This window comes from Melozone crissalis, unplaced genomic scaffold (genome assembly GCF_028551555.1).
Source record: "Melozone crissalis strain CALT ecotype California unplaced genomic scaffold, PUWL_Pcris_2 ptg000013l_1, whole genome shotgun sequence".
NCBI classification, from domain to species: Eukaryota; Metazoa; Chordata; class Aves; order Passeriformes; family Passerellidae; genus Melozone; species Melozone crissalis.
This window is the reverse complement of record NW_026535791.1, coordinates 3,682,961-3,695,984: the sequence shown is the minus strand read 5'-3', so window position 1 is coordinate 3,695,984 and position 13,024 is coordinate 3,682,961. Positions and strand designations below refer to the sequence as shown.

Sequence of the window (13,024 nt, the reverse complement as noted above, 5' to 3'; positions counted from 1 at the left end):
TCCCAAACACCCCAGGCCCTCTGAAGCCAGCCCTTAGGCAGTTAACGCCTTGCCCCAGTGTGCCAGCCAGGCACTCCTCACCACCGACAGGTGTTTGTGGCCAGGTGCACAACACCATATGGCTGTTTTGCAAGGCATATTCCTCAAGGGGAACTGATAACTCTTGTTTTTAACCCATCTGAGTTGCACCAAGTCCAGACACAAGGGCTTAGACAACAGCAGATAATTGAATTGTTTTGGTTTAGGCAGGTAGAACCTTATCTGTTGCGTTACTTATAGTGCTTTTCTTTGAATACTACCCTAGCTGTCATCATTTACCTGCTCTGACACAACAGGATTTCAGAGACCTCCTCATTTTTCCTGTCTTCCATTGCAAAAGTGAGAACTGGCTGATAATGCTTAGTATGTTCCTGCTGCATCCCAGTGTTTCTGCTTTTGACCAGAGCTGTACAGTAAAATTTAATTCTCCACAACTGCTCCAGTCAGATAGCAAACACAGAGGGAGGACTATGTCTGGTGCTGCCCAGGTTATTAAAAAAATGTGTGAGATGTCCTCACTCTTTAAATTAAGAAGGGAATTAACCTCCACACCAGGACCTCTCCCAAAAGTGTTGTAGAACTTACATCAGGCTTGTGCTGCTGCTACAGGAAAGGAGCTGGCTTTCTGATGCTGTAGTCCCTGTTTGTGGACCCACGTACATATGTGTGTATACACACTTGTAGGTGCTTGCACTGGAGGGTTGATGAAATCAGAAGGTGTCTGTGAAAACTTAATTAAGGCCTGAGCATGTGGAAAAGAATCTTTTTTCCTCCCCATGATAACTGAAAGCCTGGCTAATGATCAACAGTTGCATCAATATTTATGTAAAGTGTGACAAGGTTGATGGTGTGGGGATTTTTGGTGAGAAAAAAAAAGTATTTTTGATATACCTTCTTTTCTGTTTATTAGATTGAAAAAAAGCATTGGTTTAGGTGCACAAAACGAGGTGGGAAAATTAGAACTAAGAGCCAAGTTTGTTTGGGGAAGCACAGCAGAGAGTCCTTCATGACAAGCCAAACCTAGAGGCAGGAAAGACACACCAGAAGGGACACAGGAGGAGGAAGAAGTCCCATCTCTGGGAGCAGAGCAGCCTTCAGTAGGTGGTACCGAGGGTAAAAAAGAAATTAAGGGAAGTTACCCTGGTTCTGTAGCTGGGTCTATATGACTGTGCTGCACCCCACAGGCAGGATGTGGAATGCTTCTGGCCCTGCCAGGGAGCACAGCTCACCAGGCTTGCAGCTGCAGCCAGAGGCCAGGGAGCACAGGCTGGAGACCTGCAGGAATGATCTGGATGTTTGTCCCTGGTTAGAGGGAAAGTAAAACGGCCCTCTGAGAAAGGACAGGGAGAAGGGGTTTCTTCTAAACAAAATAAAAGTTAATGTTTAAAAGTTAAACTTCTTCTACAATGCAAAGGAGGTGGGGGTAGGTGTGGTATTCCTGGCAGGGCATGGGCAGGAGGCAAGAGCTGTCTGGGCTGCTGGGCAGGGAAGGGATTACCTCTGAGAAGTGTCAAAGTCAGGAAACCTTTTCTGGAGATCTGTCGTCCTAGTTCTTTGCCTTACTCAGCTGGGAAACAAAAGGCTTTGGAGGAGTGCAGATATATAAGCTATGTCTCAGGCCTTTAGGATCCAAGAAAAAAAAAAAAAAAGGAGAGCACCTTATCCAGCTGCCTTCATGAGGGGCAAAAATTCCTCATCAAATTACTGCCTGCAAAGCAAATCCTCTGGATTGACAAATTTGGATACAGTGCTGTCTACACCACTTCCTGAGCCTACGGACTGTTCACTGATGATGACCATGTTTCAATTTCCCCAAACCACACTGCTCTACATATTTTGCTCTCTTTAGGGACTGATATCATTCCTCAGCTTTTATAGCAACATTCAGAGACAAACTCAACCAGTTACTGGGACTGAATGCCCTCCTGTGCACAAGGAGCTCAGCTGGTGACAGCTTTCACTTCCCTTTCATCTCTTGCCACATCTGGATGGTTGTACACTGGTGCTGTCTGCATACACAGCTGCTGCCCTCAGCTTGGATTGCCAGCTGATATATATTGATATAGGAAGCCCCTAACCTGAACAACATTCTTCTCTCAAGTGTCTTTTCCCATAAGAATAAACTCTGCACCTCCACATTACCTTTCTGTGTTTTGTGAGCAAGAGATCCAAGAGATGTTTATCCTGAAACAGCTGGGGAAGAGATCAGCTGACATTTATACATTCATGGCAGTCAAGGAAAGGTAAACTCCTCAACCAAACAAGCTGAATGAAGTATTTGCTACTGAAGGCAGTTCTGCACTTGCATTTCCTGGTGATTTTCCTTCATGGGCCACCACATAGAAAGCCAGTAGATGTTCTTTTTCTCTGCCAGCTGGGCAGGAACCAGCATTCCCTGGCCATGTCTCCCATTCCAGCAGCAAAGTCAAGTCGCTTCCCAGAGCAGCTGAGTCACAGACACAGGCTCCGTTGCTGCTGTTGCCTTTTATAGTGACTACATTTAAGAATTATCCTTAAATGCAATTAAAGCAAAACCCAGGACACAAAACTGAGGAAATGCCCATATTCCTGTGTACCTCTAATGGCAGGTCTGTCCTTCCCTTTGGTGGGAGCTTTGCAATTCTGTAATTATATGCTGGTTACTCACCGCATGCATTTTGCAGGACAAATGATGCCCTGGGGCAGTCTTAGCCCCTGAGCCACTTAGCAGTGGCCTTTGCTTTTCTGTGTCCAGGTCTGTCAAGTGTCCCAAATGTGAGCAAGCTTGTCCCTGCTAACACAAGTCCCTGAGCTGTTCCAACACAAGGGTTTCTCACACCATCAGTATTTAGGGCACCACTGCCTCACACCACAGGTGACTGCACCACAAAAAAAACCATCCCGCCCATGCCAACTCTGGCAACAATAAATCAGCTCCACTGCCACTTCCAGGCTCAGTCCTTAATAAGCAGCATTTATAAGTGTCTTTTCTTGAGCTCTCTTTAAAAAAAGGTGGGGAGCACTTTACAGTCTTAGGGGAGAAGTAACTCAGACGTAGGCGACTCTGCCAATGAGAGACATTCACGAAGGGTGAAATTGCAGCTCCCTAACAGAACGCAGAGAAGGGGGACAGAAGAGGGTTAAGCCAAGGGCAGAACTCCCTCAGGCTATACTGAACCAAGGGACTCATGGGAGGGAAAAAAACAAAGCTATACAGATCCCAGTTCATGACACAAAGCACACCTTGTCCTCACCAGACAGGAACATTTACTGCAGTCCTAGCCTCTGCTCAGGCCTTAGGCAAGGAAGGTGGAGATTCTAATGAGTTACTGCTTCTACTCCTGCCCTTGCCTTGCTCTTAGCACACAGGGGCTCAAGGTGCAAAAACCAAGCACGTGGTCCTGCCCAGACCAGCTGGATGCTCCCAGTCAGCCAAGGACAGCTGGACCCTGCTGGAAGACGAGAGGCACCTGCACATCTCAGCCTCTCCCCCTGCAGTGACAGAGGGAGTCAAACACCGAACACCACTTTGCTGAGACACAGGTCACCCCTTCTTCATCCTGCTTTTTAAGGCACCAGGCAACACCACACACCAATCTTCCAGCTGCCTCATGGACAACTAAGACCTGAGCAACCCCTTCCTCTATTTTCAGATTCTACACTGCTCAACACCCCCCAGCACCATTAGTAACATCTAACACAGAGCAGCCTTGAGCATTGATACACCACTAAACAGTCAAAGGATTAACATCAATTTTTATTCCAAACAAGACAGAACTTCAGAACACCTGTAATCCTCCTGGTCATATTTCATGGAATTCTTTAGAACACTGGACACACTAATTTACTACTCAAACTATAACAATCAGGGATAGGATGATGGCACTGCTGAAGGGGTTTCTTCTAAACAAACTAAAAGTTTAAAAGTTAAATTTCTTCTACAATGCTCAGCTATGTCTTCAGGTGCTTAGCAATAAAAGCAAAAAAATAAGCCTGCTTTAGAACAGCAAGTAGGAGTAAACAGAACACATAATCATACAAAGAGAAGCAAGACTCTAGTAAGGTCTCATGCGGCTTGATGGGGGTGGTGCACGATTCGGAGGAGTAATTGCTATATCCAAGTAGTCTCCTATCTGGAATTTCTGAGACTGCAATGTCATGGAATCATCTGTGCCCTTCCTGCCCGACATGGTGCTGCCGATCTCCTTCACCCTGTGAGTGGCAGAGGAAAGGCAAGTTAGTTATCAGGGGCCAATCTCTCCAGATGTCCAAACAGGAACTGCACTGCTCATAACTCCCTTCCCATGCCATTCCCTGCACTGCACAAACGTGGCTGTGTACTCAGAACACTGGGGTGTTCTGCAATCCTGGGTGCACCAACTGCTCTGTCTGACAGCACAGGGGAGCCTTCTACCCTCTTATGTTAAATACTAGTGAGAACCCCTTACCCCCTGCCATACAGACAATGCACAATACCCCACCAGATTCCAAAGCAGGGTACATCCACTGGCTGCTGACAAAGATTAGCTCATGCCATTCTGGAAGAGAAACACCGGCTACAAGATCACTGCTGTAACTCAGGTGCCTACCAGGAACAAAGCATTATCTCAAGTTGGAGGGCCATGTTCCAGCTGCCAATACAAACCAAAGCCTTCAAGCACACAGGCTCATAGTCTCGGGAACACATTAACAGGGATGGTCACCAAGCACAATTTAGAGATTGTAGCAGTCATCATAAAGAGCTTCAGAAGTTTGGTATGCAGGTTCTGAACTTTAAATCAGTGTTAATGAAGGATAATTTACTGTTCTGGTGTCCAAAGTATTCTATTAACTCAGAGAAGAAATGCCATTTACCTATAGCCAGGCCTCTTGAGATCTGTAAAAACAATTGCAAAGTTGAAATGTGTGCCCTTCTTCCGTGCTTCTGGGTAAACTTCTTTCACCAAGCTGGTCAGCTCCTTCAGAGTTGCATCCATCCTAAACAAAAAAACCACAGCGTTTCATACTCTCAAAGAAACAGAAAAAAAGCTTCCCAAAATATTTAACATAGAATCAATATATTGCTACAACCTACCCATATGTTTCTTTGCCTTGGCATTTCCTATGTCCACAGTTACTGACTGTAACACCTGGGAGAATTCACCACTTACAGCACACTGGAGGCAACATGCTCTAGTGCAAACATGTCTGATTCTCTGTGATATTCAGAATTAATCTCTTCATCTCTGTATACATTTCAACATCTGCATCTCCAGGTCTCTCTGAAGAGTTACCATTTAAACAGCAGGAGCCTTTTTATTTTTAAATACATTCATACAAGCCACAGTGTTAAGAGTTTCCTCACCTAAGCTGACATCTGTATTAAAGTAACGTTACTAACTATTAGAGGAAATGTAAGAAAAGCAGAAAAATAAAATAGCTTTCCGTTTCTGCCCTAGCAGGCAGCACTCCTTTACCCAGCCTTCAACCAGAGCAGGGCTAAAGCTCATGTCTAGAATTTCAAGAACAAAAGTACTCAGTCAGTGCAGGAGAAGAGTCTCCAATTATACAGACTGTGCACTCGCTCTGAGCTTCAGGCAACCAAGGAGCAGTGTGTTGACACACAATGCCCATTCTGACTTCTGCAGATGGGAAACAACTCAGACACCACCAACAGCCTGGACAGAGTCCATAAATCCCACTTAGAAGTAATTTAGAACTGTATGCTTTGGTAGCCACAAAACTGGATTTATTCAACTACGCAACGTATGAGTTAAAACTCTGGCAAACATCATGAAGGGTTTAAAAAGCAGCATAATTCCTTTTCAAAGGCATTCTTCAAAATATTACAAACAAAACCTAACATGTTTGCAATGGAGACTAAGGCAGTTCTCCAAAATAAACCTGACAGTGATAAAGAGCGGCTCTCTGTTAAAGCACTGCTACCTTACCACGCAAAAAGAAAACTCATTACTCCACTCTCAGAAGGGTCTGAGTTAAACCAACAAACCATTCACACAACATTTCAAGCCTTCTGCGACAGCTGCTTCTACTGGATAAACGGGACGGTTGGAACAATATATACGCATTACAGGAGAACCTCTGCATCGAGTAGCTGTGTTGCGATGACCATCGCCACAGCACAAGCCACGGATTACATGCAGCAGTAATTGGGCACTTGAGCCGCACTAAGTCTCGGCGGCTGAGCGCTCACCGCTGCACAAAGCTGAGCTTCGGAAGATGCCCCCTCTCAGCAGCCAGGGCACAGCCAGAGCCGCTCCACACCGGCGGCGGCCAAAACTCCCCGGAGTTTTCCGACCGGAGCCGGCACAACTCCCTCAGGCGCCGGGGGCCCAGGCGAGGCCCCGCGGCACGGCCAGGCGCAGAGGCGCCGTCACTCACCAGGTGTAGATCTGCAGCTCGCTGGAGGGCACGTTGCCGCGGGAGAACTCGTCCATGCGGTGGTGACGCCCATTGTTGGTGGTGAAGACGCGCAGCAGCAGCGGGCACGTCTGCGGGGCGAGGCGGGAGCGAGAATGAGCGTGGGGATGGGAGCGAGGAGCCGCAGGGGAGGGGATCAGGATCAGGAGCCGTTTGCCACGCCCTCCCCCCCCCCACCCGCGGAGGCCTCACGCCGTCACTAGACGCTCGCCACTCCCCCCACCCCCGCTGTCCGCGCTGGAGCGGCCGGTGAAGCGGCGCGGCACCAGCAACCCGCACTCCGGGCACCTTCTCGCGGTCGATTGGCTTCTCCGGCTCCTTCTTGATCTCCTCCTGCGTCACCCGCGACTCCACCGCCATCTTGCCGCTCCGCTCCCGGATGTCGCGCCGCGCACCGCCCATCTCGCGAGAGCAGGGGCGGGGGCGGCCCCGGCGGGGCTCCTCCCCCGGGCGTGAGGCACCGCCCTGCCCTCAGGGAGCCGCGGGTCTCCCATAGGGATAAAGAGCGCAGTCCGCCGCTGGAAGTAGCGGCAGGGTGAAATAAACTAGCGGGAAATCGATTTAGAATCTAGCTTCCCTCAATATTACATTCAGGGAAAGGTCAAATGCATACGCTTCCCGCTTACGGGGTTTTTTTTTCCCCACAAGTGAAATCTTCCATTAGATTAAAATTGAGTCTGTGGTTTGTGTCTTACAAAACAAGCAGGAATATATAATATCTATAAAAGAATACAAAATATGTGGTTTTGTGATAGCTTTTTAAAAATGTCTAGAGTTGCTTGTTACTTATAGCGGTAGGTGCAGAGGGGCTCAGTTGTTTTCACAGGATTTGCACTTGGATTGTTTCCTCTGAATTTATTTCTCATTTTGAGAGTAAAACAAAGTTTCTCTGTAAAATTAAGCAGAAGCGTGCTTGCAGGTGCAAAATAATCACATATGAGGGACTCAAAGATTTGCTGAGGCTGGAAGGGAGCTCTGGGAGAGGCTGCTCGCTCCAAAGCCCGGCTCAAAGCAGGATCAACAGGGGCTGCGTGGGTTCTGAGTATGCCCAAGGATGGAGATCGCTGGGCAACCTGCTCAGTGCTCAGTCGCCTTTGCAGTTAAAAAGAAGAGAAAAAAAACCCACTTCTTATGTCAGTTTGTGCCCTTTGCCTCTGGTTCTGTGGCGGGACATCGCTGAGAAGCCTGGCTGTGTGTTCCCACCCGCCAGGTATTCCCGCACAGTGAGCCGTCTCTGTGAACAGTCCCAGCTTCCTCAGCCTGTCCTTATAGCACACATGCTTCCATCCCTTAAGCACCCCGTTCAGCCGTGTGTGATGCTGTATTACTGCGGTGTGCCTGAGCTCCTCCCACAGCTCTCTGTCGGTGCTTGCGGCAGAGCACGGCCCGTGCGCCACCGGAGCTGTGTCTCAGGGTCCCCGTCGTGCAATGTCAGGAGGCTCGGGGTGCGTTTGGGCTGCTGTCCCGTATGTAAATCCAGCACCAGAAGGAAGTATTCTAAGGATACAAAAAGCATCCTTTAGGGAGGAGCCACAAACTGAGGCTCAGCCCTGAGTGGAGTCACTGGGAGCACTGGGAATGCTGGAAATGGGGTGCACAGCTCCAAATCCTTCCAGGAAGCTGAGGTTTGCTCTGACAACACCCTTGTTAAGGTGTTGTAAGTGTTGAAGTACCTGTGCTCTAAGGGTGATGGGGTTTGATTTCACTCTTCCAAACACGTTTCAATGATATTATTTATTGAAAAAAATATTTAGGGGAGAAAAATATTATAAAAATATAAAGGGAGATAAATAATATAAAAATATCTTCACATATTATGTTTATGTGTATATCAAAAGAAGAAAAAGGGTTATGAGTCCATACTACAAAAAAAAAAGCTCTTGCATTTCACTCTAATATAATCAACAGTACTTGGTTTAAAATGTTGATTTATGACTCATGAAATACAAGATAAGAGAGCCAGCAACCTTCTACAGTTCACCCTCAATTTTTATTAACTTCCTTTTGTAGTAGTCTGGATAGTGTTGTACAGTTTTTAATCTACATTAAGTTACAGCATATCATTTTGTTACCATAGGCAATGAGTCAGCCTTACCACCATTTGTGGAATTTGATTTCCCAGGCAACAATTCAGTCTATTACTCTGCTAAAATTAATTATCTCTGCCATGATAATACGCACTTTGGGCTCAGTGTGTGAACTACCATTTCTGAAACAAAGGAATTTATGTCAAGTATTGTAAGAGAACAGCTGTAACAAATAAAGCACAAATTTGAGTAGTTCCTTCTGCTAGAACTTTTGGAGTACATTATTTGTGTGGAAAATGACACTGGTGGGCCTAAGTTTTAAGTAAATTAAAGCATTAATTTATTATGCTTTTTACATTTTATTTTAAGTCTAAAATCTTAGATTCTTGTGTCACGTGTTTGGAAGCAAAAGTTGAAAATTATTTGGAAATGATAATGCAGTGATGTGGCTGCAGGGTGTGGGTTTTCCTCAGGATGGGGCTGTGTGGTTAAACAAGGCATAACATCACAAATGGGGTCCCACAGGTCTCAGAGGTACTGGAGTTGGTCCTTTGCTTGCTTTTGCCAGAGGAGGGTGATTTCGCTCCCGCTGCTTGTCCTTAGTCACATGATAGGTTTTTCCCTCCCTTCTGCCAGGCATGACTCACTAGATCTTCCAAATCCAAGCTAAGTTCCCCAATTTAAGAGAAAACTTTCTAGTGTGGGCTGGTTCTCTGTCAGTTAATTTCACTTGATGCCTTCTAAACTGATTCCACGATTGCTAGACCTGGTGCAAGGCAAGTGGAAGTACATGTCCAGGAGCAGCTGGGAGGCAGAGGGAGAGAATGGGACTGGAGTAGGGCATGTCCCTTCAGAGGTAGCAGGATGGTTGATTGCTTCACCCTCCCTTCATTTATCCTTAGGTTTTGGGGGGCAAGAGGTCTCCTCTGCTTCTTCAGGGACACTGTGTGCTATGCACAAAATGTCTGTACATGCAAACACGTGTGTGTATATATATATATATATATATATATATATAATATATATATAGGGTACAATGTAAGGAAAATGAAAGATCCTCGCCGAGGTAGTGAGGCAGGGTAAGACTGTGCACAGGAGCAAGTCTCCAGCCTTTGTTGTGAAAAGACCCAAAATATGACTAGAACTTTTCCAGCTGTGAATGCCTGTAGAACAGGAGACGAGTGGTTTGGAAGCATGAAACACCCCTTCATGGATTGTTAACACATGTTCTTAAGGAAGTGGTTATTTAAATAGCAAACTGTGAGTTGTTTGTTGAGGCATCTGAGACAGGCATGAATGAGACAGGGACTTGGTGCCACTAGCACATGGGACTGGGCAAAGCTGCTACAGCCTCTTAGAGAGGAGCACTGTGGGTCAAGGAGCTCACTGGCCTACAAAACATTTACTGTAACTTGTGACTGAAAGGGAAAAACTAAAGGAGCAGTTGATACGGGGTAGCTTAAAACTTTCTAGGCAGAATGGAAGGATTGTAGCAAATAACAAATGTCCTTGGGAAGGTACAGGAAGTAATGGTGTAGCTGAGCCTGGGATATAAGCCACGGAGGCAAACCTCCCAGACACTAGAAGAATTATAGCATGACCAGAATAAAGAACTCCACACTTTTCAGAGCCATGAGTGTATAAAATCTGAGTTCAACGAAGCTGAGTTAGCCTCAGCAGCATACTGCTTCCAGGTTCCCAAGGCTCCCAGGACTTCTGGCTTATTGGCTGTGTTTCTGAGTTCTTTCTAACGAGGACTACATACAGCCCCTTAATTTTTCTTAGTTGTATGTGTATCCCATAAAACCTGTTTGATAGAGGACTTGGTCTTTATCTTGATTGTGGAAAGTTCAACTACCCTATTCTGGCAACAGCACAACCAACTTTCAAACATTTTAACAATCAATTGAGAGAGCAAAGTCTCAAATTTGATGGAGCTTCTACTGCAAACCAGCTTTAACTGGTGGATGAAGAGCACAAGCACAACTTCTTTGCAAATGCAATCAATGGTATTTCCTACATTTTGTCTCATGGTGATATCATGTGTGTGTTTTTATGTTCAGAATGCTCCGTGTGCAGTAGATTTCACTACAATGTTTTAATTTCCTGTGTTTTGTACCAAAGTTGGTGTGAATTTCAAGAAGCCTAGTGCTTCTAGCAGCACTAGTGTTACACTGTTTTCATATAAACTTCAGTTTATGTTCCCTATGTTGAATTTAGATGGTTTGGGCTCACAAAATGCACTGTAACTCTTGGACTTCTGTGGTCCTCTTCAACCTGCCTGTGAGGCAGCAAGTGAGTGAGTCAGTGCAGGACAGACTGGTGGGGCTGTGATGTAGAAAAGAACTCTGGCACTGGATGCATAAAGACTACAGAGACCCCGAGGCAGCACCCTGATTCAGGAGCATCAAGATTTAGCTACCTGGGAGGAATCTCTATTTGTATATAAAGTACATGTATGTTTTTCTCTTCTTTTTTTTTCCTGCAAAGTCATCAGAAGGACCAAAAGCTAATAAAAATGCTTTGAAGGTGATTTACTGTTCTACAACATTGCAGAATGGTTTCACTGCTAAAGTGACAGCAGCAGCAGTCAGGCTGTGCAGGTTTGTGCTCGCTCCAGGCACACAGGCGGTGTGTGTGAGGCAGAGCCGCTGCCGTGCCTTGTAAACACGCTGCCTCATACCCGCCAGTGTCAGACCTTCATTAAAGCTGGAAGTGGTTTGTGATGTTGCCAAATGTTAGAATTCTGCCATTCTGCTATTCCACATCAGGTGTTTCCTAAAAGAGTATTCTCAGGATGGTTTTTTTTCAGTTTCAGAAAAAAATATTCAAGGAATAATGTATTAGGCAGATAAGCATTACCACTCATATTTCTGTTACTTCTGTTCATTTTAGATACCAACAGCAGTTTGTCAGAAACCTGCAGCATCCGCATGAGAAAGAAATAAAATTTGTGAGAAACGCTTAGTCCTGTTAGAAATATTCTCATAAAGCAAATACAGTGGATTGAACAGTAGTATTAAAAAAAAAAAACCCAAAAAACTCTGCAATTTATCTGCAGTCAGCTGAGACTAATATTGGGCACCTGGGCATGTGAGGGATTTAGAAGGATGTCCACACAGCTCCTGAGCTCTGCCACAGGCCTGAGCACAGGAGCTGGGAGTAGTGGTGATCTATCTTGTTTTCCTTAGGGTGCTGCTCCCCACAATGGGCAGTGATGGAGGATGCAGGATGTGACCCTGCCTGCATCCACTGAGCAGTGAGGAGGGAGCTGGAAAGCCACAGCACTTCAGGCTGATCCAGTGCAAAACTGCTCACAATCTAAATCAGCTGGAGAGTACAGCTTATGCAAAAGAGATCCAGCAAAAAATTGTAATGACTGCTTGAATTTCACCTGGGGCAGATCAGAACAAACTGGAGCTTGTAGTTGTCAGCAGAGGAAAACAGACTTCAGTTTCAAGTAAAGAAAAAGTAGCTCTTGGTCTGTCACATAGAGGTATTTTCTTCTCTATACAAATACCCGTTAAGGTGAGATGGTGAGGTGTGCTAAATATTCTATTGATTTTTCCTGGTGGAGTTGTAGACTTGGTTACAAAATATAAAATGAAGGAAGAAATGTTGCCAGAATCTAAACCTGGATTTCATTAAAACGTGTTGTCATTTCTCTATAAAATACATCTGCTACAATATTCCAGAAATTTCAGACACACAATAGAGTAATAAACTGCTTTCATAACTTGGGTAATACTCTACCATAGATTCCTGATTTCCCCCCTACTGTTTGTCTGAAATTACCTCAGTACAGAAACGTTCATACACTGTGAGGGAGGAACAAATGGGTTGTCATTTCAATCAGTGGAAATTTTTAAAATTGTGTATGAGATGTGTTTTATGGAGAGGACTACAACACTGGAAGTTGGTCAGCCTGTAATTCAGCGCAGATAGTTAGGTCAGCAGTGTGGGTCCCTGCCTGTGCTCCCTGGTTTGCCTTCACTGGGTCAGCTCCACTATTGGAAGCAGTGGTGAGAAACCAAGCCAGTGTGAAGGTCACTTTCATTGCTGGTGCTTTCCCAGTTGCAGATGCTGCTGCTGCCCTCTGAGTGAATCGACTTTCCCTGGGGACACTGGGGCTGCATGGCAAAGCCAGTGCATTCCCTCACAACATCAGCAGCTGGAAGAGATGTTCTTAATATTGTCTTCCACATTTCCTGTGCAGACAAATCCCTTCCTTGTCTGCTTCCTGGATTAATGTGATCCTATCCTTGAACACAACACAAAAGTCTGAGAAGGGGGTGAGTGTCTCCATCAAATAGACACATTCCTGTTCATGGTTTGGTGGGAACATTTCCATGAGTAAGTGTTAATAGATTAGGTTGATGGTTATTTCAGTATCTTCCCCCAAATATTTGTTATTTCCCCTTCCCATGGAAGAGTCATATTAAAGTACTTAAGCTTTTTTTTCCTGAAGAGCAAAACTCCAACTGAGTGTACAAACATACACATCATTTATATGCAGCTCCCTGGCTACACTTCTCTTCATCTTGCCATAGACTCTTAGA

The 13,024-nt window shown here is 45.5% G+C and overlaps 1 protein-coding gene across 1 annotated transcript; it reads right to left on the bottom strand.

The window, feature by feature from the left end:
• Window positions 1-3,757: 3,757 nt before the first annotated feature.
• SAP18 (Sin3A associated protein 18) lies at window positions 3,758-6,840 on the bottom strand. Its single transcript, XM_054272300.1, has 4 exons — window positions 6,727-6,840; window positions 6,400-6,509; window positions 4,873-4,995; window positions 3,758-4,230 (listed from the first exon to the last, which is right to left on the bottom strand). The coding sequence occupies exons 1-4, from the start codon at window positions 6,838-6,840 to the stop codon at window positions 4,074-4,076; spliced, it is 504 nt and encodes a 167-aa protein (XP_054128275.1). The 3' UTR covers window positions 3,758-4,073.
• Between the last annotated feature and the right edge of the window lie 6,184 nt (window positions 6,841-13,024).

What these genes read in the sequence shown, in the direction of transcription:
- SAP18 (XM_054272300.1), bottom strand. Translation starts at nt 6,840, where the DNA reads ATGGGCGGTGCGCGGCGCGACATCCGGGAGCGGAGCGGCAAGATGGCG. An exon ending in AGCCAATCGACCGCGAGAAG is followed by an intron (nt 6,510 to 6,726) that starts GTGCCCGGAGTG and finishes CTCGCCCCGCAG; the next exon opens with ACGTGCCCGCTGCTGCTGCG. An exon ending in GAGCTGCAGATCTACACCTG is followed by an intron (nt 4,996 to 6,399) that starts GTGAGTGACGGC and finishes TTTTTTGTTTAG; the next exon opens with GATGGATGCAACTCTGAAGG.